The sequence below is a fragment of the Bemisia tabaci genome, chromosome 10, assembly GCF_918797505.1.
Source record: "Bemisia tabaci chromosome 10, PGI_BMITA_v3".
Classification (NCBI taxonomy): Eukaryota; Metazoa; Arthropoda; class Insecta; order Hemiptera; family Aleyrodidae; genus Bemisia; species Bemisia tabaci.
In genome coordinates this window covers 29,205,801-29,231,173 of record NC_092802.1, presented here as the reverse complement: position 1 = coordinate 29,231,173, position 25,373 = coordinate 29,205,801, and the positions used below count along the sequence as shown (strand labels likewise).

At 36.3% G+C, this 25,373-nt stretch overlaps 3 protein-coding genes across 3 annotated transcripts; 2 read left to right on the top strand and 1 right to left on the bottom strand.

Annotated features, from left to right (window-relative positions):
- Window positions 1-34: 34 nt before the first annotated feature.
- On the top strand, window positions 35-4,280 carry AP-2sigma (adaptor protein complex 2, sigma subunit). Its single transcript, XM_019044520.2, has 4 exons — window positions 35-236; window positions 1,023-1,172; window positions 2,052-2,225; window positions 2,910-4,280. Exons 1-4 carry the CDS (start codon window positions 234-236, stop codon window positions 3,009-3,011), a joined length of 429 nt encoding a protein of 142 aa, XP_018900065.1. The 5' UTR covers window positions 35-233; the 3' UTR covers window positions 3,012-4,280.
- On the bottom strand, window positions 4,266-16,805 carry LOC109032404 (NHL repeat-containing protein 2). The gene is made up of 11 exons (XM_019044518.2): window positions 16,410-16,805; window positions 15,501-15,667; window positions 13,865-14,024; window positions 13,123-13,394; window positions 11,824-11,961; window positions 11,194-11,402; window positions 9,994-10,219; window positions 9,209-9,388; window positions 8,466-8,573; window positions 7,364-7,541; window positions 4,266-6,563 (listed from the first exon to the last, which is right to left on the bottom strand). The coding sequence occupies exons 1-11, from the start codon at window positions 16,570-16,572 to the stop codon at window positions 6,298-6,300; spliced, it is 2,067 nt and encodes a 688-aa protein (XP_018900063.2). The 5' UTR covers window positions 16,573-16,805; the 3' UTR covers window positions 4,266-6,297.
- Window positions 16,806-20,690: 3,885 nt separating this feature from the next.
- Prosbeta7 (proteasome subunit beta type-4) lies at window positions 20,691-24,968 on the top strand. The gene is made up of 5 exons (XM_019044533.2): window positions 20,691-20,903; window positions 22,019-22,225; window positions 22,671-22,817; window positions 23,612-23,810; window positions 24,717-24,968. Exons 1-5 carry the CDS (start codon window positions 20,776-20,778, stop codon window positions 24,813-24,815), a joined length of 780 nt encoding a protein of 259 aa, XP_018900078.1. The 5' UTR covers window positions 20,691-20,775; the 3' UTR covers window positions 24,816-24,968.
- The last annotated feature ends 405 nt before the right edge of the window (window positions 24,969-25,373 follow it).

Here is a 25,373-nt window from a genome sequence, read left to right as displayed (position 1 = left end):
CCGGAATTGATAACACAAACAAGAAATGTTGAATTCGGACTGATAAAAATCGAAGCTCTTGGAAAATACTTTTTTTCACCACGTTCTTCTCTCCTTCTTTGTATTTTTTCAATCCACAGCAAGGATTAAAATGCAATTTTTCGCTTGAAGTGATCTCGAGTATTTCTAATCGGTCATTTGCGTACCCTCGGTGGGCGGAAATACACGTACTCTCTCAAACAAAGACTTCAATCATGGTAAGTGTGTAAACACGTCCCACCTCCTAAAATTTAATATCGTAACTGACTGTAGGTAATTCACCTTTTTTATCCCATAAATTTGCCTGATCTTCAGCTCAGCAGTTCACGATTCTATCACACTAAGTTCGAAAGCGGAATTCATCTCTTGTTTTATCAGATTTGAGACGGACTATTGGCAAGTGCCAAGTGGCTCCTCGGGCGAGAAATTGCTTCTATTCATAGATTACAGACACTTTACGCTCCTTGACTTTTAGCACAGCACTGAAAGTACCCCCAGGTATTTACCTAAATGTACTAATGCTTCGTGATGAATCACTGTTGGACTTGAACTGTGCATATTGAGAGAAGAGATCAGGAATGTACCGCAAGCTAATCATGAACAGTAAAACTATCAAACATATTATCTCACCAATTTCCAGAGGTCAAAATTTTTCTCACATTTATTGTCAAATATTGGAACCAAGTATGTCTAACAATGATATCCAGGCAAATTTGATTGAATAGATTATGAAAAGATTAAATGTAAGCATACGCACTTACGTAAAGGTTAGAATCTCCCTAGCGTTTCAGTTTTGTTGCAGTTCCCGAGCAGGAAATGTTCCTCAGCTACGGTAAGTTAGAAAATAGAATACTTGAAAATATAGCTCAGGATTACTCTCTCATTTCTCTCTGAGAAACGGTCAGAGAATTATTCTCACCAGCGAACTGTCAATGAATCAGTTCCTTCAGGCCATTTCCTTGAACTTATAAACATTTTCTTCATGAACATTTTCTTCTCCACAGATTCGCTTCATTCTGATCCAAAACAGAGCAGGGAAAACAAGGCTGGCCAAATGGTACATGAACTTTGATGATGATGAAAAACAAAAACTGATCGAGGAAGTCCATGCTGTGGTAACCGTTCGAGATGCCAAACACACCAACTTTGTTGAAGTGAGTACAACTGAATAAGATGTGACTCAGAATGAGATCCATCTCATCGTGAAAAATTTCTCTTTGAAAGGAAAGAAAAGAGTGGCGAAATATCTCTACTCTGGCTTGAATATGTTAATTGTAATAATATTTTTTATTCAGGCGTCACTAAGTAAATGTTTAAGTGCAGGATCTACCTTCATTCAAGTCGCTGAGGCCTCTCGAATACCCAGTTCCATTTTCAAGGTGTTAGAATTATGTAGCATTTTTGTAAACTGAAAATGTAAAGGTCACATGCGAGATAAAGAGTAACCGGTACTGGTTTGCCTGTTTGGTTCCTCAAACGAGTACCAGTCATTTAAAGACTTTTACAATTTAAGTTTACTCTACTGCCAAGAATGTCGTATTTTTAACACCCAGATAATAAAATTGAGTTTTCGAAGAGCTTTGGTGAAGTGAATTGGGTAAATCCCACCTACTTATAAACATTTATCGCGTAGGTTTTGGTCAGAAAATCTTAGAAAAAATGACCTACTCATAACTTAACATATTTTTCTATTGAATGCACTGCAGTTGCAGAAATTTCTGTAATGTGTGAAAAAGAAACTTGATTTTGAATAGCTAGCCCTCTTCCATGTCTCTCAAAATAGGGTGCAAACTGTTAGGTTTATTTTTCTGCCTTGGAGGATTGTAAATTTGCATTTTGATCTGAAAATCTTAAGCTGTAAAAATTGTGGTTTAAAACGTAATGTATCTTTCCCTCACAACCAGGTAGGTAATTAAAATGCGAGCAATGAGTCTTGAAAAGGATTGATTTTCTAATATTTTTATAAATTGTCCTCTATTTTCTTGTTCTCAAATCAAACAAAGTCCTAATTTTTCTCTCTTTCTTTTTTGCAGTTCCGAAATTTTAAGATTGTCTACAGGCGGTATGCCGGTCTCTACTTTTGCATTTGTGTAGATGTGAACGACAATAACTTATGCTATCTGGAGGCCATACACAACTTTGTGGAGGTCCTGAACGAGTATTTCCACAACGTCTGTGAATTGGATCTAGTTTTCAACTTTTATCGAGTAAGTGCAATTTTTTTTTTTTTTTTTTTTTTTTTTTTTAAATTTTTTTAGTTGTTTCAATGCAATCCTTTATATGTAGAAGTTGTAGTGAGCTCAGGTAGACAGGCAAAGCAGTCTCCATGGGCCTAGCCGCAGGCAGTACGGATCACCCATTTCTTACTGATTACCAATACCAGTGTAGCAAAATTTAGAAATGGCTTTGAATAAACTTTCAAGCCATCTGCCAATTAAATAACCATCCATCATACTATAGATTATGAGTGGAGAAGTAAGGAGAATAATCATTAAGGGAATGATCGCCTTTGCGGATAAGGGAGGGAAATCTTGCAGCTCTTCACATGGTTTCCCTAATCAAGGAAAACTGGGAAATGTCCGAGAATTTTCAAAAGTTAGGGAAAATGACGAGTGTCAGGAAAAATTTCTAAGTCCCTTTATTTACTTTTTACAATAGGTTTGACATTTCGAACGAAATTTTGCCTGAAAACTACTTCAAGTTATGACTTTTCAACCAACTAGCATATTTTCAATTGTCTGTGAATTTTAATAAATGTGTCAGGGAATTTCATTCTCTAAAATCTGTGGCAACCCTGATCCAAGTGTCTCAGCTGTTGGGAGAATTTGTTTTATGCTCATAATCTTTGCTATTCTTTGCGTGGTTTCATTTTAGTTTTCTCTTGTTCTCAGGTTTACACAGTAGTCGACGAAATGTTTTTAGCGGGAGAGATCAGAGAAACAAGCCAAACTAAAGTTTTGAAACAACTTCTAATGTTGAACTCCTTGGAGTAATTGATGAAAAGTATTTACGCAAATCAAAGCCAATCGACCAAGAGAAACAACCCGAATTATATTCAATACTATTCTGCATGAAATTTTTTAGGCATGTGATTATTTTACCATTATTTACTGATTGCCAAGTTATCCTCATTCTCCAAAGATGTATTGTTTACTTTAATGTGCTTGGGGCATCTCCCAGTGTTTAGCTGTGTTATTTTACAGCAGATATGCTTTTCTTATCTATATTGCATTCAAAAATTTTGGAGTTTTGCCATGACTTGCTGTGAAATTGTATCGATCAGACATTCTCGTGTCCTCAGTTAACATCATTTAAGCAGACTTTTTCGGAAGGAAACCAAGTTCATTGGTTGTTGTCAACTTTCATTAAAGAATTTATTTTTTACAAGAAAATAGTCCTACTGATTCTTTTGAAAATTTCAGAGTATTTCCTTTATGCCATAGAGCCAGTTACCTGAAATTTTTCACCTGAACTGGTTCAACTATTTGCTTGTTAAAAAATAGTCTAATGAAACTTGGCAACAGATGATTTTACGTGATTCCCTTCCAAAAAACAATGCCAATTTATGATGAGGCATCAATGAATTGCCCTTTAAAATACTCCGTATTATATCTGGACTTAACTCCTTGCCGTGTCCACCATTTTAAGAATCTCTTCATTTCAAGTATTAAGAAATTTTATTGTTAGCCAACATCAAATTAAAATGTATACTTTTTATGGAAATATTGATGTTGAGTATTGTATATTTGTGTAAATATTGTTACTATTTAATGTAATCTACTGTGTAGAATTTTATATGTGTTTGAGAAAAAACCTAGTTTCTCATCAAGCACTGGAATTAGATATTCCTTAAGCAGATATTAGAAATACACACCGTACACAAAAATTTGATATATTGATATTTTCTCAACATTTTTATCATTTCTCCCAGAAACATCAAGATTCAATCTAAAATTTTATTATGAAAGTGGTTTTCTGAAGCTGAAATTTCTTCCTAAAAATTTCAGAGCGAGGCTGTCTGTTAGCTTTGCTGATTTTTAAATGTTTATTTTGTAAGTGTTTCATTTAAGAACTGCCATATCAATGGTGAAACTGCAGAAATGCGTTTCTCGGTTCGTGGCGTTGCAGCTCCTGCCATACCTAACTTTCTACAAAGAAAACTATTAAACGCCATTTTCTCAAAACTTCAGTGATTTTTCTAATCTATCTAAAGAATATTGTGTAAAAATTTCAAGCAGTGATGTTGGTTCTGTTTTTTTTTTTTTTTTTTTTTAAAAAAAATGAACATGGCAACCGATATACATATTTTTACAGTCTCACAGTCGTATGAATTTTTTGCTTGGAAATGGCTGTATCAAGCAAGTGTAAGGTGATTTGTCTTGAGATTAGGAGCCAGTAAAAGTAGCATTCGATATTTCTATCTTATCAGTTGGATAAATAGTCTGAGTGAACCTTGAGTTTATGGTATCTGACTTCAGAAAAAATTATTTGAACCGCTCGCTACTCTAAAAAATCATGATTTCTACTCCGGTTTTTACAATCTGTGCACTTGAAATATTGGCTGATTGATCAACAATTGTACGCATTTAACTCTTTACTGATCAAAAATTAAGCTTTTTTTAGGTGTTACACTTTTTTTCTTTACACATTCGCCTCAGAAATGTACCTGCAAATTTTGATTTTTCAATGATCTTTAATGTGTGATCTAAGATACAAGAATAAACTCAAGCCCATTCCCCGTAAAAGCTAGCCCAAATTGAAATAGGTTAGCTTTCAAAACATTTGTGTAATTTCTAAAAAAAAAAATGAACTGGAAAAGAGAAAATTGTTAATTCAATGAAAATATATTTGTGTTTTCTTTGTAAGTTCTTGTTAACTCATGTTTCCATCATCAGTTCAAAGTATAAATTGTAATAATTTAACAATATCAATCAATAAAATATAAAAAAATAACTTATAAAAACTACTATTATTGAACATTTGGTTTTTTTCATACTTTGCACATTCCCTTCAAGAGGTTTACAACCATTTTAAGTATTAGTAAATGATTAAGTACATACAGAAGCTTTCACTTGAGAGGAAGGCATGCCTTGATTGAATAGGTACTTAAAAGAAATGCAGAATATCGTAAAAACTAACAGTGTCACTCAGGAGGTTGCATCGATTGTTTATTAGGAACTTTTTTCACTTTAATGAAATCTTGGTGAGCTACAGGTACAGCACTCAAGGCGTGCAAGTTTGTGACAATGTGCGACGATCCATCAAAGGAACTAGGTTGGAATTCCTTGACCGATTGTTGTGTCGTCAACTTGCATGCCTTGCGCTCTTTACCTTAAAACTCAAAATACGAAGGGTTAGGATCACATTCATAGTCGTCTCTCAAACATTACAGCATCCTTAACCGATGCAATCCCTACGACTTGTAAAGGCCTTAATGTTTATGGAACGACTATGAATATGACCCTTTCTTAAGTTGCAAAATCTTGTTGATCCAGCCCGTGCGATTTAAGCAATGGACATCCTGCATAGCGCAAAAATAATTTCAATGGCTACCGCCTATCTGAAAACTGACAATTTTACAGGACGAAGAAAAACTTCACCACCTGACTATGAATATGACCCTTTCTTAAGTTGCAAAATCTTGTTGATCCAGCCCGTGCGATTTAAGCAATGGACATCCTGCATAGCGCAAAAATAATTTCAATGGCTACCGCCTATCTGAAAACTGACAATTTTACAGGACGAAGAAAAACTTCACCACCTGACTATGAATATGACCCTTTCTTAAGTTGCAAAATCTTGTTGATCCAGCCCGTGCAATTTAAGCAATGGACATCCTGCAGAGCGCAAAAATAATTTCAATGGCTAAGGAACAGTACCGCCTATCTGAAAACTGACGATTTTACAAGACGAAGAAAAACTTCACCACTTTTGTAATTTTGAGGTTGGATTTGCAATTTTTATTTTTTTATTCAGTGTGTCAGACTCCAGGTATTGTGTTTTGTATACATTACAGCGCCCTCATGCAAAATTGGAAAAAACTAAAAACATTAGCCGGGATATTTTATACTTTGGAACGTGGCTAAGTCACCAACTCATCCTAGCCGAAATGATCAATTAGGTAGGGAGTATTATTTTTCAGCCCTCCATACTCATCTAGTTCTAAAAGCTCATCACTTTTGAGAGTACTCTCAAAGCAAAACATATCTATCAAAAAATTGCAACTTATAAAGCCCTAGCCATTATATTTTAATAATCGTTGGATTGACTGAAGTGACGTTACGAAATAATACTGTGACTGAAATCATATGAGGCGTTTGAACTTGCTTCTTCCTCATAGGATATTTCCAGCAGAATAGAAAATTCATGCTGCGAACAAGTTGATGTTGGAGTACAATAATAGACAAAGCATTTCAAAGCAATCAAAGGCACTTGGGCAGTTAAGTTCGAGCTTTTGATCTCCGTGGTCTGTTCTGGCACCTGGAACTCAAATTGATCCGTCAGTTGAAATTCTTCAGACCCAGCTTTGATGGTTTTCCATGTATCTGAAACAATCAAACGAGGAGGAGAATGAGATTGAAAGGAAAAACCTTGGGGAAATTTCTGTTGGTTCACTTTCGAACCTGATTTGACAGGACTGCCAACCAACAAAGGAAAACATTCCCATGAAGACAAGAACTGAAGCCTGCGGTTTGGTGGCTTGTGGTCAATGTTTGCATCTATCTATTACTCGACCCATTTCCCGAGGAAAATTTTGGATGTGGTTTTTATTGCTGCCAACACAAAAACTAAATTTCGTGGGAGCACTGTCGCTCAGAGGCAATTTTACTTTGTTGTAACCGAGGTTGTCAGTAAGTCGAAAATTTGAATCTTATCTTCTCGCAGAAATTTTACGCTTGTCTATAAGCCTCCATAATCACAACACAATATTCTAATTTCATATAGGTTATAAGCCAGACTGATTGGTTAATTCCAACATTGCATGACGGCATTCTAGTTTCTGATTAGTCGAGAGGCCCCATGTTTGTCAGAAGACTCCGAAAGCACAATGATCATCAAATATAAGGGTAGAAGTACTCTTTCATGTACACTCAAGAAAAAAAGGAACATTTTAAAACTGTCATTCAGCTGTGTCTGGAATAGATGCAATCCACCAGAAGTGAACAATGGATTCATGTCTTCTTGTTTGCCACCCTGCGCGCCCATCCTCGCCTGGGGAAAATTTTGTGACACGGCAATTGAGATACAGGGCTCTTCCAGTTTCTTCACCTTTAAAACTATAGAGAGCGATTCATTTGTCAGTTTACAAATGAAAATTTACTAAAATATAACGAAGAAAACTTACCGGGGGGAGATAGAAGCCATTTAGATGGAGCTCCTTTTGTAATTGAACAGCCGTTAGGTAAAATCACGGATAAGTTCATTTTGAGAGAGCCGCCTTTGGGACTTATCGAGATTTTATCTAGCTTCGCGATGTTTTTACACTTGGCGCTGGGCTTGCAGGCCTCCAGTTTGATATTAACCTGGAATCAACATTAAAACTCGATTGTAAAAAACATAAGATGATCGGAGACATTATGAGAAGATAATTAAAAGCAAAATATTGTCTTTCTTCTTAAAAAAGCACAAGTTTTTCCCTATGTACTACGTTCTTCGAAGCTTTTTAAGTTGCAAGTGGATAGAAATTTGCAACAAAAAAAACTGAGGGAAGCTGTACATTACTTTATTTTATATTTTCATGACAAAAAATTCAAAAGGGAAAATTCATCGAGATGAGAAATGTGGAGCACAGAATATATGAGCACTCCAGATTTGCCTGTCAATTTTGAAGATTTTTAAATTTTGAAAATTAAAATGTGGTACATATGTTAGCCTTTAAAAGCGTGTATACTGATTATTTTCAAACTGGTTCTGATGAAAAAAGTTTTTGCCATTATCCATACTTCTTAGTATGAGACAAAACGACAAATTAAAAAAATAAGTAAACCAAGGCTAAAAGAATAAAAAACTTAAAAATTAGGGTATTTCGCGTCATCACAGGATCATTTTCAACGGCAAAAAACTATTAATTAAAATTAATAAAAGACTGAAGGGCAACCATATTGCAGTTTTTATCACGCAAGCACTTGCTTCTTGCTGTACAGGGTGTTCAGCTCTTTTAATTCTTTTTTTTTCTTTCCTATTTCTGTCACTAAAAGATCATAGAATTTATCATTGAATATTTTCATACCACTTATTTAGGAGTTGCCATTCAGCTCTCTGCAAAACGCATGAAAGAAGTTCCAGAAAAAATCAACAGCAACTGCCAACAATTAATATTTGAAAGAATGTAAAAAAAAAAAGAAAAAGAAATTGTCTGATCATAAATTAAAGCAAAACTTGGCTCATCCCATTTGTACATTAGAAGATGATCGGAAGAATTTCAGCCTTGCAAAAAAATAACTTACAATCTCTGTTTTCCCAGACTCAGGGTCATATTTCAGAATTCGATGATTGTTTGTATCTGCAATGAGCATTTTCTGCCCGAAAAAACACAATCCAGTGGGCTCTTTCAGCTGTAACATATTGAAAAATTGTCATGAACAAATTTAGTTGAGGCGTCTCATTGTTGAGATGACATACATGCATTAAAGTTGAATCAGAATAAACTTGTAGACTTTCGGTATATTTACTAATTTTGATGCCTTGGTTAGAAGCTAGAAACGCTCACTGCCAGGCCAGTTATGGTAACTGCTTTTGTCTTTGGTGTTTCTTACTGTTGATTGCTCCAGGAAAGAAATATTACGGTTGATGGCTTGTCGCTGTCGGTGAGTCCTCTTCCACTCTAATTGTGGAGAACTATATATGACAATTTACAAGATTGTTTGTTTAGTTACGTTTGGTTTTCTGACACCTACTTTTGGACAAACCTGATTGCCGGCTACCAAGAGGAAAATTCCCAAAAAAGAGAAATGTAAGTTTAAAAATGCAAGATATTGAATACATGAATCGAGCATTTCAAAGTGCATTCTAGAGATTGCTATCGTGCTAAATGTAATTTTTGTGCAATTTTCCTCACACAATATCTACTTAGTTGGCTGCATCTCGTATGAGCAAAAGATCCATATTTGGCGTTAACTTTTAATGCACATCACTACATACTCAGGATTTTGACAACAATATGAAATCAAGGATAAAAGTAATAACCCACCGTTTGATCAACTTTTAAGGTCCGAGCACTATTTTCTTTGACATTTATTTCCTTAATTTTGTGGTTGTACGTATCTGCTACATATAACTTTTGATTATTTTGATTCCATGCCACTCCCAGAGGATGTTGTAACTGTGCTGTTGTGCCAACTCCATCGGTATCACCGAAAGCAAATAAATTCTGAAAAAACAAAAGTGTATTATAACATTTGTTAATATATGACTGAATTCTAGTGTTCTATGTATTATGTAATATGACTGAATGAAATGCTCGAGTTACTTGTTATTTTTTGCGCCACACTTAAAGAAAGTGTTAATTTTTTTTTTTTCCAAAATGGAAACCAGTTTTAATAGCAAAAATCATGGAATCCCAAGCTATGCTTTGACTTGAAAACTTCACAAACGATAACAACTGTGATGTACCTTCGTAAGCACTGTGATTTACCTTACCCACCTTTTACTGCAAAGATGCAAATCCTGATTTCTTCTACCTCGGATTTTTTTATACCAACAAAAACGTTACTAGTTGATAAAGACAAGGAGAAAAAACAGAGGCATGATTCATGGATGATAATGTCTTAATTAAAAAATAGAAACTTGGCATTTGGACAGATCTCGAAGACTATTCAATTAATCATGCTTATATTACCAGCAAAACTGACTTACTGTTAGTGATTCATAGACGTATTACTTCACACATCTCTTTAGATCATGTGTCGTTTTAATGAACATTTTGATCTTTTACATCATTGAAAAATAAGACAATGGATGGTAAATGACACATACATGCGGATCTCTGGCACCTCCAACCACTGCCTTCACTTTGCCACTTCCAAGTTCGATAGCTCGAATGGATGAACTTTCACTGTCTGCAATAAACATGGCATTTGTTTCATCCGAGATACATATGCCGGATGGCTGAGCAAAAGCACTTGACATTGGATAGAGGTTGTTGCGATTTTCTTCTTTCCCGTTTCCAGCAACTGCAGCACAGACTCCTTGACTGTATGACCTGCAAAATAAAAAATAAACACTTAATTTGTGATAATAAAAAGTAACATTCTAAAAATTAAATAGCTCTGAATGTGAAAATCTTTACCTTAAACAGCGACGTAATCAATTATACAAAGTTTGGATATTGGCTCACTAATGGCGCAAGTCTACTTGCTGCCAGCGTCCGCTTGCCCAAGTCTCAGGCTGGTTTCACGAACTGTCAAGCTTGGTAGCAGAAAATTCAGAAGGCTGCACTGCACTGAGGATTGGTCCGACAAAGCCGAAACGTATCTGAAGTTGCCTTCCTGAATGGACGTAACTAGTGTTGCACCAAACAGCATATCTCTTTGAAGGAAAACTGTGCTCATAAGAGCTTTTTCCCTCTGTATTGAGATTTTCAGTTTAATTCTGAATTCTCAATGCACGTTGGCAAAAAAACTCCATCCTACTGTACACAAAGAAAATTAGGCTCCTTTTAATCCCAATTTTGAAACTCATTTCATGAACCTCCTCATTTCCGTGCACAACTGACTACAACCACCTGATCGTGAAGTCAAGAAGTTTTTGCACCCCTGGTAGATCAGGACAGTTTAACCTCTATATCATTTGCTTTTATCAGCAGCAAACAGAGCTAAATTAACAGGTATCAAAATAGGACATAAATCATTCACGAGACAAACAAATGGACGTATTTATGTTAAACGGAACTAAGCGCCAAATTAAGTTCCTTTTGAGGATTTTAGCATCCCGGATAGCACGTTCTGTCAAACGGAACTAAGCGCCATGGAAAAGCATTGCAAGAATAGGACGGAACGAGCATCGCGTACTGCAACACCCGCCAATCCAAGCCCCCCTCTCCCTTCCTCCTCCTATGGCGCTTAGTTCCGTTTGATAGAAATACGTCCAAATATTTGTTCCTCACATCTGTACATGAAGGGTGCTGTGGGAGCAAACACTGGTAAAATGAGACTAAATCAATAAATCCAAAATTACCTGCCCCACAATGACGTATCTGCTAGAAAGTACGCCCAAATTTGATGTAAACCTGCCATCGCGATGAAAACAATTGTTTTTTCTGAATTTATACAAACGTCCCACGGGGAAGAGAGGATTTGGTTGGTGCCCTTTTTACCGCCTATTCTGTTAAATCCCTGAGCACCAGTGCCTGAGAGAGTCTCAACTTTGTTGCATTTCAGATCAATCTAAAAAAGGTAGAAAACATAAAGAGGGTAAAATCATTAAACATTTAATATATATTACATACTGCAGAGGGCAGGACTGGCACAACAGCCTATCAGTCATAGCAATATATCGATCATAGCAGCTTATCTATTATAGCTATACATCTTTCTAGGACTAAAAAGATGATGACTTTGATAATTTTCTTTGCTCATCCCATTTTGGGAATCAGTTGAAAATTATGAAGTTAAGAAGCAATAGAAATCCATGAACTGATTTGGGGTCCTAATTAGAATATTCAAACATTGCATTGCAGTAGAGGCATCTAATAACAAAATTTCCCAAATTTCTCGGTGGCGAACTCATAGTAACTGTTACTAGATTGTATTCCATTACTTGCTTATTTTTCCAGGCAATTTGTACTTGTGCTGTACGGAAACTAACCTTTCTGAGTGCATGATTTTCAGTGTCAGCAACAATTACAGTATTATCATCCAAAAAAGCTACACCCTGTGGAGAGTGAAATCTTGCATCTGAGAAGGATCCGTCCTTGAAGCCACTGACAATGCCACCGATTGTGAGCTAGGAGAGAATTTTGATAAAAAATAATTATTGTATACTAAAAAAAAACTGGAAACAGGTGAAAGTTTTAGAAAAAATACAGTTGAAAGATAGTCCTCAAAAGTAAGGATGATTAGAAATTTACAAAGAGAAAATATACCTTTATGAATGAAGACTACCATGTTTAGCTAGATTTGCCTTTGCTAACACTGGTGAGATTAGTTCAGTCTGCAATTTAACTACTCTGTCAAGGTAGAGTCTGCAATGTAAGCCTTCAGGCATTGCCAGATTTCCCTTGATTAAATAAGTATTTTCAGGGAAATTTGTGTACATTCTTTCCAATTTTATTTGCACTTTAATCTTAACCATCTGAAAATTTCAAGGTAAGATCCTTCTAAAATTTCTTAAAAATAAATATTCTATCGCAAGAAATCTGGCAATTTCTGAATGTTTATACATCCTTAGCAAAACAGTAGGTACTGATGAAATAAGATAGGGCGTTTTTGCTTCTTAAAATAAAATAAAATGAGATCATTGAAATCTGAGCTCATTACTTGTTCCATTTTAAGTTAAAATGAAATTTAAACAAAATTAGACCTGCATTTCCAAGATTTGTAATTTTAAATTTTTAAAGTATGTAAATGATATTAACCTTTAGATTGCTGAAAGCTGCCTAATACTGAGAAATCAGTACAATCTAATGTAGGTATACATTAGAAAAAATCTAAACTCACTGCTATTTTAGATTCGTTCTTGGGATGATAAATTATTGCACGTAGTTGTTTCTTAAAATGATGGCTAAAATGCGATTAACATACTTCCATTGTGGTGATTCAAAATGTATGTTCCTCTTTTACTTTTTCAAAAGAGAAACAAGCAAACTTTGGAGCTTGGAATTTATACAGAGCATTCTCTTGACCGAGTAGAAAAATCACTGGAGTTTTCAATAAATTATGTTGACTAGTTTTCTGCAGGAAAAATAAAGTATGCCACAAAGTCTGCAACATTGCAAGCAGAGATACATGGTTTTGCTTCTTATCTATTGATACTAAGTGACAGTAACATGCGTCTAAAGTAAATATATGACAAGTGACTTGAATTTTAAAAATAAAAATAGTGTATTTTTCTTTCGGAAAATACCTACACTAAAAACAGGAAAAAACCATGAAGTTAATCACTTACGATTTTTTCTTCTGCTGAACCAAATTTCTGGATGAGGATGATTCGATGATTACCAGAGTCGGAGAAAGTGACACTGTTTTCGTGAGTGGCAATTTTTCCAGGGTAAGACAACTTGGAAGCATTGAATGATTTGGTGATTTGAATTTGAGTAAGTCTATGATTTGATAGAATACCCTCTTTACTATAGAACTCAACAGCTTTCTCGATCAAGGCAAACAGAAGAGACCGATGCCCCTCTCCCTGCAGCACAAGTAATGGACGAAGATCTGGAGCTAAATAACACAAAATAAACGTACAAATAAACGCTTCGTCAGTATCACTGGAGAGGAAAACTATTTGTAAGGGAGTAACGCTGAAAATACTTAATTTGTTGCACTCAGTTTGCAAAAATATTCTCGATTGAATAGAATTTTTCTGACATTTAAAAAACTGTTTGACAGCACTTGCTTGCATGGAAAAAAGGAGGGAAAAAACCAGAGACACTAGGACACATCAGCATTGAAATAGAATTACAAAGGAATTATCGTGTACAAAATGTGCTTTTTTATTATCTTGCCCATGGGACATATTGAAGGTCCCAAACAGAGCCAAGGTAATACGGAAATTCGTTTGCTGCGTTTGATGGGGTGCCATTGCCACCCAAAGTTTGCATGGTGATTATCCACCATGGCCGTCCCTCTTATTCTACTTCTACTTTCTCTTTTTTTATCATCAAAATAAAATAAATTAACAAGGCACAAACCGATGACGATGAGAGTTGGCCAGCAGTTAACACATAGCTGATGCCACATTTGTTCCCCGTTGTCATTCACCACTGGATGGGATATTTCATACCTCTGGACAGCATCGACAATGTTCTGAGTATTGCGCTCATTTGCAAACTTTGCACTGTGAACACCAATCTGTTGAGTGCACCAACAAATTTATAAATCACAAGTGCAATATCAGATTAGCAAGTCAAATTTTTTCGTTCAAATTTACTTAAATTAACCTGGAACTTGTTAGAACTGCCCGAAGAAAATTTCCGTTTAAAGGGAGAGGATGACTAAATAAAAATGGATATGACATTACTTTAAAGAAAATGAAACAGAAAATGTACAGTAGATATCTTCAGCATAAATATTTTGTATTTTTCAGATGTTAGTGTATTTTCCGAAGGAAATACACTATTTTTTTTATATCATTTATGCTCCCATTTCATTGTGCATTGCTCTCTCTGCTCTATTGCTCCTACTTTTTTTTCTTTTCTTTTCATTTTATACGTTATACTTTTGGTGAACATAATTTGCCCATCGTTCGGGCAGTTTCTATACATAAAGTATGAGAATAAAAATGTTATGAATCATTACTTTTAGTACATTACTTAAGAACAGGCCTTCCTATCATTGGGATAAAGGTACGATCAGCTCATTTCCAATTTGTAAAGTATTAATAAAATTTAGTTTAAAATAACGCCCTCGAAAGGCCACTGGAATATGGGTTGATCAATGTGCTACCAAAAATTAAAGCTAAAATAAATTCCAAATAATGAAGGCAAATGGCAAATTAAATTGCCATTGTTAATATGAGTGAGAGACTGATCGTTTGAGTGAATCAGAATTATATCCAAGAGAAGTTTTTAAGCGAGACCTGCCAGTGATTGGGTAGTTAATATTTTTACTGAGATTGAAATTTGTTGAAACATAGTGATTTTTTAGCTTAGCAAAGATTTTGAAAACGTTGCTGTTACACAATTTTTTTTTTTTTTTCGTTTTTCCCCTCTCATGTTTCATACGTACAATATAAGTGAGGAGCTGGCTTCATTTTGCATTTCATGAAGTTTTAGCAGCCAAAAATCTACCCCTTCTTAAATGAAAAAATATCAGACCAGTAGAAATTGCCATATGAGGCATTGATTGCTGCATTTGCATATTATGCAGCAAAGCTTTCACCTTTTTTCTCTCTCCTTTATTTCTTTTACCTCTTTAGCCCTTATTTTTCCGTACTTAGGGCAGACGATGAACTCTTGAAACAAATCTTCATTTTCCAGATGAAAAAACATAACTGCATCAAAGTTGCAAAATTTACTATCACAGATCGCTTTTCTACAAGGAATCAGTTGTGCATGTCCGATTGAAAATATCACTGAGTTTCCTTTGGATAACACACAAAAAGATGAAAAATGTTGGGCAACAATTATTCATCTATATTTTCCTAGAAAATTAGATTGTTGAGACTTCAAAGTTATGTTCCTTCATCTAAAAAACAGCAAAATATTTATTTCTTAAGCACCTAATTTTTTTTTTTTTTTTTTATAACCCAAATGACACTTAAAATTCATAGGTAATTAAGTAATCATGTATTAAGGTAGTTGCAATGTGCAAAACTAAAATACTTACGACAACAAGCCCTCTCTCAACTGGAAATGCATTCTCAAGAGCTTTGAGGTCAGGTAAAATATGCATACAATTTATGCAACAATACGTAAAAAAATCCAAAATAATTATTTTCCCTTTTAAGTCCTTGTGAAGAGATAAAGGCTGTGTTGTGTTCATCCATTCTAAGCCTGAAAGAGAAAAAAAAGAATTAAAAAAGTGACACCCCAATCAACCATTCGGATCCAATTTAGGTGCAAGAAACAAAAGGAACTTTAGATTTTAATGCCATTGTGAGACTTATCGACCATTTAAAGAAGAACATTTTTCTGAAATCATTGGATTGAAAATCACTGACCGTTTAGAATACGGTAATTCCGTCTCCAAACAGTCCCAAACAGTTCACTTCCACAATACAGTTTTAAATCGTCTGCCTGCAACGTTCATTATTTCCCAGCTACCGAACAGCTCTAATGAAGCCTAATACTGCTGAACCAATCATGGATGAATCAGTGTCCATACTCTTACTATAAATAAATACACTCAAGTAAAATGCAGTGAATGGTGCAGAGACTGGTTGGTAAGTACTTCATTTTATGTTAGGTTAGCTAAGCCACATTGTAGCTTCCTGAAAAATATTTCTGATTTACTTTTAGAATGTGCAATCAGGTATGTGGTCATTTTGTAACGTCAAACAAGCACGTTGGTTTCTTATTCATCAAAAAGTAAAGTATCTGCAGAAATTTTAACAAATTGCAATGACTAAGAGTGGTTCTGCAGTCGAGACATCAAACTATGATTGAAATAACCATCACTTTTCATGTTTAAGTGTACCGAATTCTCTGAGTGTCATACTTAACAGATGAAAGAGAAACAGTTGAGGCATAATACGCTAAGGAAGCCAATAGAGGAACATATTCGCCGACTACATACCATTTCGAAAATCTGAAACTTTATCCAGATTTTTATCACGGTGTATTTTTTCTAAGAAGGACCAGATCAATTTATTTCTGTCGTCTGTGTTCCCATCGAAGTTGCTGAATTCTCCGACGAGAGACATTGATGCATCAAATACTGCATCCATTGTGTTCTCCATCGTAAAGATGGAACGGCAACAAAATATCCAAGTAATCTTAGAGTAAAAACCTAGAAACAAATTTAACGAAGACGGTTAAAGAGGAGTAAAACTGTTTGACTTTCTTTTTCTCACTTTCATACTTCATGCACTTGCACTTCCTCAAGTCCTAAAAGTCGCCACTTTCACTTTCTCCACTCAGATACATTTCTGCATAAACAAATCAACCTAACCTCTGGATATGGATGTAAACCAGAGACAAGAGACCCTCCACTAGTATCTTGGCCATTGTGGAAGCTTTTACTTTCGGGACTTCAGCATTCTACTGTTGACTTACCTACATGGTTGATGTTAAACAACGTGTTGGCAGTTTCGTTTTGCAAACAAGTCGAAAATGGCCGAAGTTTGCGAGACTTGTTTGGCTCATGACGTCACCCGAAGCTCATCATCGACCATGTAGGTAGGTCAACAGCCGAAATTGAGGTGATGACTGTTGCTCCCTAATAATTGTCCATAAGGAACTGTTGAATCCCCGAAAGTAAAATCTTCCACCTGTCGTTAAGCCCTTTCCACACGTTGCAAGTTTTGCTGCAAGTGAGCCGAAAGTGGGAGTCATCACTCATCGATGATCGTGAAATTTGCGTCCCGCCCGCAAATTTCACGATCATCGATGAGTGATGACTCCCACTTTCGGCTCACTTGCAGCAAAACTTGCAACGTGTGGAAAGGGCTTTAGGAAGACGACCCTCCCTGCCGAGATGCGGCAAACGAGTTTCACCGAAAAACCTTCAAATTTCTGCACTAACCACAAACCGTTGCGAAGCTGCTTTTGAGGTTATAAACACAGTTTTGATAACAGAGATAAGGGCTGATATGCTGATAACACTAGTGAACTGCTAGGACGACGTAAGAATCCTAAAATTTCATGAAATAATTTAATTTTTCGAAGCAAGCTCAGTTCGGTACTAGAAATTCATATCCAAAGCTATTCAGTCGATCCAGGTTCTCTAATTTTCGTGTCACTTTCATAGTTCCATCGTCTAAAATTTAAAACGAGGAAAGTCTATGTAAAAGTTGTATCCCTATTTATCACATCGTGTTTCTTTTACAGCCGAACAGTATCAATCAATTTTTTGTTCTTTACTCTCAAACTGCATAGTACTTGAATTTATATCATGCTGTTTGATGAGTGGTTAAAAATTGAGGAGTTGAATCATCGGATTCTTCAGATAGAAACTTAAATCTTTTAATTGCATTTACAAAATACCTGTCACTTCAACTCAACAATCCTCAATGAATAAATTTTTGCTCATTCTTGTTTCTCGGTAGGAGTTTGTCACTGGAGGTTCGCCTTCTTGGGCCCTAAGTAATATTCACGATCTATATGTTTTGATGAGAGACATTTTTTTATGAGCCAAAGATTCAACCAGCAATTCTTGATATTGATTCACCTACAACTCACTCAGTAATCATCAGTACAGGATTCAGCCACCCTCAATTAAATATGAGAGGTCATATTGATGCTGCAAGCATAGAATAATAACTAGCATTTATTATTCTATGCTGCAAGTGTGTTCACAAGTTTTTGACTTTAATACATCATAATTGTATACAAAAATGTTGAATTTTCTTCCCTGCGTTAAAGCAAATAATCTTGGATACTGTAAGCCAAACTTTATCTCGCCCAGAAATTTCTTTACAGCCAAAAATTGTTTTACTATCCACAATTTTCTCTTCGGGAGGAAAATGAGTTTCATCCAATTAGTAAACTCTGACTCGTCCCCAGTGATTGTAAAAATTTGGGAACTAAACGGATAATCTCGTGAATAACACCAATGACACATTTTCCCTCTGTGTATGGGCATCATTGAAAAAAGCTTACGTAATATATCATTTTATTTCTTTGACCTCCCGTAAGAAAAGTGACACATAAGGCTTTAAATTTTTTTATGATGCTGCTGATCAGTTTCCTACTGTTTCTGCAATTGGGGAAAAATTACAAATCAAATGAGATTTGACTTACTCTCAAATTGGCCCAGATATTCCGGACCACATTTCACCAAAAACTGCTGTTTGTCAAACCGCCGTCAACACCTACCAAGCGGCGAGTAGGCCTTCGGCCATGCTCGGCAATCTTCGTAGCCAATCAGGTTGCCGCTCGCCGCCCGTAATCTCGAAGAAGGTTCGGCTCCTACACCACCCTACACTTTTCGAATTTTGGCATTCGGCCTGATTCTCTTTTCCTCTTTTCCGTAATTAATAACAATAAAAAATTCATTTAATCATTACTTAGCGGCACCTTGTCCAATTTGTGCCTAGCGCCTCTACAACTTTGCAAATTTGGACGTTACCTTTTGAACATTTCATCCCTTCCCTTTGAAATTACTTTGAATAAGTACACTTCACATATCACACGGGACTTTTATCTGCATATTTACTTGGCTTTATTCGCAAAGGATCTTTTAAGAAGTAAATTCTTTCGATAACTTATTGGGGATGGTCAAGTCACCAATTAGAGCCCGTCATTCCATGCCATTATTATTACAGGACTAGGTTTCTTACCTATAATTTGATGGGCACCGTGAGAATAATAGATAACCGTATTTGATCCGTGCCTTAAAAAATGAACTGCTGGTGGCAGAACCATCTTGGTGATGTTCATTAGGAATTTTAGACTTTATTCTATTTTTTCAGCAGATGAACCTTACATGGTAACTTGTAAAGTTTTGCCTCATTTTCCTTGAGTTCTACTTAGTTTGATGCCAAAAAACAAGAAAATTCATGGAGAAACGTGCCTTAAAGGTGATAGTTCCCCCTCATACTTACTATCAGAGTTCCAACGGAAAAAATCTTGTTGTCATAGGTAAATACGGTTTCCATTGCTTCTTCAGCTGTTAATAGACAACTATGCGGGTTTGCTGGAGAATTTGGTGACTGCTAGGATTGTTAATTAGTATCTCCGAAGCCTGGTTGTTATAGCTAAACTTAAAGCATTGGCTTCAACGCATCGCAAAACCAGAACCTTGGAGAGACCAGTGAACATCCATGAGAAAGTGAGTGAGGAGCAAGGTACCTAGCATTGTACATCCGTCTGGTTTTCACAACTACCGTTCCTAGGGATTTAGGATTCAGATTCGCACATCAACCAGTAAGCTTTTCTCCCAATCATCTTGATATAGAGGCAGCTATGCAAGGCGCAGCCAGGTAGTCCAATGCTCAAGCCACTTAATCAACACAAATATTATCCTAACTTACAACAAAATGACTTGTTTCTTCTCTAACAATGGAACCGGAAAATGTTACTTTGAATGCGCGAGAAACTTCTTTGGTCGAGATGAAGAAACGTAAATGAAGAAATGAGTCCGGAACATCTCGACCAGGTACAGGCCGCTTTGTTTACATTAGGAGTCTGGAGTATCTCGCCGCAATTTCACTTGAAATCACCATGAACAGATCAACGGGGTAACTGATATTTGATTTTACGAAAGGGATAAATGTTAGACGCGGACGAAAGTTCTTTTGTCGAGGTGAAGAAACGCTAACGCTGAGAAATTGAGTCTGGAACATCTCGAGGAAGTCCGCTCTGGGTACGCTTTGTTTATGTCCGGACTATGTCGCCGTTCGTTTGTTTACATTAGGAGCGAGTTTGACACCGATGACAGACTTTGGTTTTTGATGAAAATTTGGTCTGGAATATCTGGGCCAAACGCAAAAACCTTTACAACTTTTTTTCCAATTATTCCTCTATTCGAACAGAAGGAATCTTAACCGCAAATTCTGAACCAGACGTTTTGATTGGTCCAGAGCGGTTCATTCCAATTATTCCGAGTTGAACCAAAACAAGCGGGAATTTCAAATAATTCCGGATATCCTGTCTGCCAAATCGTTTCCGTTTCCGATAAACAGTGTTGTCAGTTTTACGAGCATTTGATAAATAAAACTGACAACACTGTTTACCGGAAACGGAAACGATTTGGTAGACAGGATATCCGGAATTATTTGAAATTCCCGCTTGTTTTGGTTCAACTCGGAATAATTGGAATGAACCGCTCTGGACCAATCAAAACGTCTGGTTCAGAATTTGCGGTTAAGATTCCTTCTGTTCGAAAAGAGGAATAATTGGGAAAATGTAGTCATTTGAACCAATTTGCGCAATCTAACATTGTTTACGTCCAAAACTTCATTCAAGTCTATTGTCGATCGTTGTTTTTATAAGTTTTAATCATGAATTTCTACGGTGGCACAATTCATAATGGTTTCAATGACTCAAGAAATTCTTTTGGAGGTTTCAGAGGCGTAGACGACTACAATTTTCAGCCCGATATCGACAGAGGTTTTATCACTCGCGCTCAGTAAGTAACCTAACCTATATTTGCACTGTCATGATTCCAAAATTATCGGCCGCTTCCTTATATCTTTATCAATTCTCACGTTTTGCTCGGCAGAGACTATTTTTGGCCTCTTGATCACATCGCAATCCTAAGTTTTAGCCTAGCAAGGCACATGTTGTGTATTGCCCCGATAATCCAAGTATCAGTGATTCACTGTTTACTTATTGCCAGAGCTTGCTTGGTAACGCCGTTGCATCAGGTCTTCAGCTACCTGATTCTTAGACTATCTCTGGCTTTGTCGGCAAGAGCAGGCAATACTTAGGCCTCTCTGTGCGTTGTTGTCTATTGATGTGCAATGTCTTGTTGCACCCAAGTACATAAATTTCAATGGCGAGGCTGCCGATAATTACTGAACGTGGGTCTAACTTCTCCTTCACTCTTTTGATGCACTGGGTTTATCTCAGCCACAACTAGTTTTATAAAGTGTCACAGTGAAGATGCATCATGACTAAAAGGTAGATGGCCCAGACTAGGCCATAGTTCACACTGTGAATCAACATTTTAAAACAGACTTTAGTAACTGAAATATGGTCCTTATAGCATTAGCTGTGTTGTAGCCTCTCTAATCATGGTTCTCTTTTTTCATGTTCAGTACTAGTATGCTCCCAAAAAGATAAGTTAAAATTCTTATGGTATGTCTGTGGTGGGTACCTAGTCATTCAATGCAGGTGAGACTATAGCTGGTATTCAGTTAGCAGCAACAACCATATACGTCCACTCACTAATATTCTCTAGCAGTGGTAATCCAAAGAGGGTCTTCAAGAAACTTGGAGTATTAGCTGCTGCTCTGACTGAACTTTCTTTTACTGCAGGGGCGTTTCCAAAGTTTACCTTGCAAGCAACCTACACCACCTCAAAATCAACCAGCAAAACTTTGAAGAACAGAATCATTCTATCACCACCATAATGCCTCTTCAATCTCTGACACTAAGGCTAATGGACTGACTGAGCATTTCCTAAAGTATCTCAGCTATTGCTGACTAACTTCGGCTTCTTGCTCAGATTTTCCAATTGATTTTTACCAACATTTGTTCTTAGTTTCCCTTTAATACTAAATTTTATTTTTCATTTTTCAGCACCCCTTTGACCACCGTTACATCTGTGTTAGCCCTATCATATGAGGGAGGTGTTGTAATGGCTGCTGACCTTGTAGGATCCTACGGCTCATTGATGCGATTCAAAAACTGTCCTAGAATAATGAGGGTGAATGCCAATGTTGTCATTGGAGCCAGTGGAGATTATGCCGATTTTCAGTACCTTCAGCAAATCATCAAGCAAAAAATGTAAGTCAGTAAATTCCAAGAACAATACACATTCATGCACTGCCCTATTCAATCATAATAAACAAATATAATTCAATAAAGGAAACATGTAATATGTAATATTAAATAATTAACGTGTAAGTATTCCACAGACAGCCGACTGTTTCTTTTTGAGAAAGCATCCTTGCAAGTTTGAAAATTATTGAGCCTGTATCATATGATCAAAGTTGTGCCCGCAAAGTGGCGCCATGTGGATCACGTGAGCCTACGTGATGACCCTTTAAGGGCTCTACTTAGATTGCTTGATACGGGCTTTGAAGAAAGAGCCAGATGGGCCCTTTTGTTGCAATCACAAGTTAAAAGCAAATTTAAGTATTTTAGACTGTAAATTGCCATTTCCAGGAGCAGTGACATGTCCATTGCACTCCTTACTTATCAAATTGTGCTTTTTTTTCTTTGTCCTCAGAATTGAAGAAGAGTGTTTAGACGATGGCATCTCAATAAAACCAAGAGCCTTGTTCTGCTGGCTGACACGTGTTCTCTACCAAAGGCGTTCCAAGTTTGATCCACTTTGGAACACATTCGTCATTGCTGGTCTGCAAGACGGCCAACCGTAAGTTTTTACTCACCATCTCTCTTAGACATTGATTCCCCGTACCTGTCAGGGCAAGTCTGCGAACTTTACTATGTCAAGTGAAAAACCTATTAGACAACTTGAGGAAAGTCCCGTGCAGGCAAAATGAAAAATCTTGCAACCTCAATAGGGGAGCAATACTGCCGTGCTAAGGAAAAACGCGGTATGAACATGTGAGAATTACCGAATTCCCTCTGGTAAAACGCTCATATTGGAAGGAAGTTATGTATATTTTTCCTTAATATTGCTAGATATTTTAGATCAAAGTGCAAAAAAAAAAATGTCTGAAAAATCGGAAGAAAAATATTCACAATTTTCCCAGTAAATTACTATTTTATCAAAGGACATTTGGCAACATCCGAACGTTTATGCGTAATGTTCCTTAGCACAGCAGAAAAGTTCACAGGACATTTTGATAAACTTCAGTTTCTTCTTCTACGATCAAATTTCTATTAGAGATATTCCATGTTCATTTAATGCAACCAATGAAGTTTGTTTGGAAACAGAAGAAGTTTGTTCACTCACTGATTTCTTCACGATCGAGACAAGCCAAGGCTGTGCCTTTGAGCACTGTCAGCACCTTAGAATCCTACAGTTTTACATAGGAATTGGATGTCAAAGGTTTTGATCAATTAGCAAGGGCTTCAACCCTATACAAGTGATGTGCCACTGTGGTAGTAAATGATAAATTATTTCTAACACTGTAGGATCAGCTTACCGCTGTAATATCCTAATAATTAAATTTCCATTGATTTCATCCCCTTTTTTTCCAGGTATATTTCCTGTGTAGATAAGCTAGGAACAGGTTATGAAGACAAACAAGTCGCCACTGGATTCGGTTCTCACTTGGCCACTCCTCTGTTCAGAGAAGCAGTAGAAAATAAACCTTTGCCCTCCAAAGAAGAGGCAATAGCTGTTGTAAAGAAGAGTCTGGAAATTCTCTTTTACAGAGATGCCCGTTCATTCGATAAGGTGAGTTTTTGAGCGACTGAATCGACTTACTTTAAAATAACAGGATATTATTGCTGCACTCCATACTTCTAGGATGGCCTTCATATTCATGGACTGTTTACTGAGGGCGAAAGTAGGGTGAAAACATCAGTAAATGGAACCTTATTCTTCGTTTCAACTGAATATTGTCCGTACGCTAAGCATTTAAAATTCACAACTCTCTAAAACGTTTATCCGAGAGAATGGTGCAAAATCTCTTGTCATCCGAGTGAAATGTTACTTAAAAGGTTTCAACACCATCTTTTTATTACGATCACATAACTCAACAGTGTACAGCACAATGCAACAAAGGTACTATTGCCTGAATTGTGATTGCTTAACCTAACTTTTATCTGCAGTCAAGGACTAAGGACAAAATTGCCACAGTCAGAAAATACCGGGTCATGTCAAGAAATTTTCAAAAGTCAGGGACAGTGATGAAAGTGTCAGGAAGATTTTTTTAAGTCACCTTCATTAGCATCCTAAATGGGTTTAACATTTCGAACAACATATTTTTCGCAAAAAATATTTAAAATTAAGTATGTCATTTTAATCATCTGGCCAAAATTACCAGAGGAATCAGGGAATTGACTAAATTTTGTGGCAACCCTGTCCACCCACAACCTGCAGTGTATTTTGCAAATTCTAAAAAACTTGTATCTTGAGCCAAGTGTCAGATATCATGATCAATTTCTTGACATGTATAGATCTCTTTCTAAATATGTTAAGAATTTGAATAACTTGATTTTTCCAGAATTAGCCGATGTCATGAAAGGAAAAATTAAAGAAAAGTAAATGAAAAAAAAACACTAAGTTTAGACTATGACAGACTAGTAGAAATCCTAGTATATCATCCATTAACTTTTTGTTTTTTATTTGATATTTCAGTACCTTTTGGCAACCGTCGATTCAAATGGTGCTGTGATAGAAGAACCACAACTTATCAAACCAGATTGGAGTCTGGCTGCTCTAACTGAGTGCCCTTGAAACATCTCAAGAAGAAAATGAAACCCTGTTCTCCTCCTTGTAAATTTTTATTCGATTTGTCTTTTTTTTTCTTTTTGTATCCTGAAGCTCGAAAGTTATGTTTATCTTTTATACAATATTTTGATCCAATTAAAAATAACGTATTAATACAAACAGTTTTTATCTCTTTCATTTCAAGAACAATTAATCGTATAGTTTGAGAGCACGCAGTCTCTCTTTTTCTGAGGCTCTGTTATCGACCCGTCTCAATCTAGTACGAAAATTTTAATGAGCCACTAGACGAGGTCAGAACCAGGAAAAAATTCACAAGTTTTCCTTTCAAAATCTCGCGTAGGAATCGATTCACATGACAAGAAGTCGAGAAATCAACTTCAGGACGGGATTTTAAACAAATATCGAGTAGAAGTGAGACTGTACAAATGATGGCTCTGGTATTTTTGCCATTTAATTTATGGTAATTGTAAAGACATATCGACGGTGCAAGTCGGCAATCACATAACTCGTTTGCGGTGTCTGAAAATCTCCGCAACTATGTTATTTTTTTAAAGGAGAACAAAT

Excerpts from the sequence above, each read along its gene's own strand:
- Prosbeta7 (XM_019044533.2), top strand. The coding sequence starts at position 20,776 with ATGAATTTCTACGGTGGCACAATTCATAATGGTTTCAATGACTCAAGA. Across the intron at positions 20,904-22,018 it reads GGTTTTATCACTCGCGCTCA|CACCCCTTTGACCACCGTTA; the intron begins GTAAGTAACCTA and ends TTCATTTTTCAG. Across the intron at positions 23,811-24,716 it reads ATGCCCGTTCATTCGATAAG|TACCTTTTGGCAACCGTCGA; the intron begins GTGAGTTTTTGA and ends TTGATATTTCAG.
- AP-2sigma (XM_019044520.2), top strand. Across the intron at positions 1,173-2,051 it reads AACACACCAACTTTGTTGAA|TTCCGAAATTTTAAGATTGT; the intron begins GTGAGTACAACT and ends TCTTTTTTGCAG. Across the intron at positions 2,226-2,909 it reads TAGTTTTCAACTTTTATCGA|GTTTACACAGTAGTCGACGA; the intron begins GTAAGTGCAATT and ends TCTTGTTCTCAG.
- LOC109032404 (XM_019044518.2), bottom strand. The coding sequence starts at position 16,572 with ATGGAGAACACAATGGATGCAGTATTTGATGCATCAATGTCTCTCGTC. Across the intron at positions 7,542-8,465 it reads AGTCTGGGAAAACAGAGATT|GTTAATATCAAACTGGAGGC; the intron begins GTAAGTTATTTT and ends TGTTGATTCCAG. Across the intron at positions 6,564-7,363 it reads ATGGCTTCTATCTCCCCCCG|ATACATGGAAAACCATCAAA; the intron begins GTAAGTTTTCTT and ends TGATTGTTTCAG.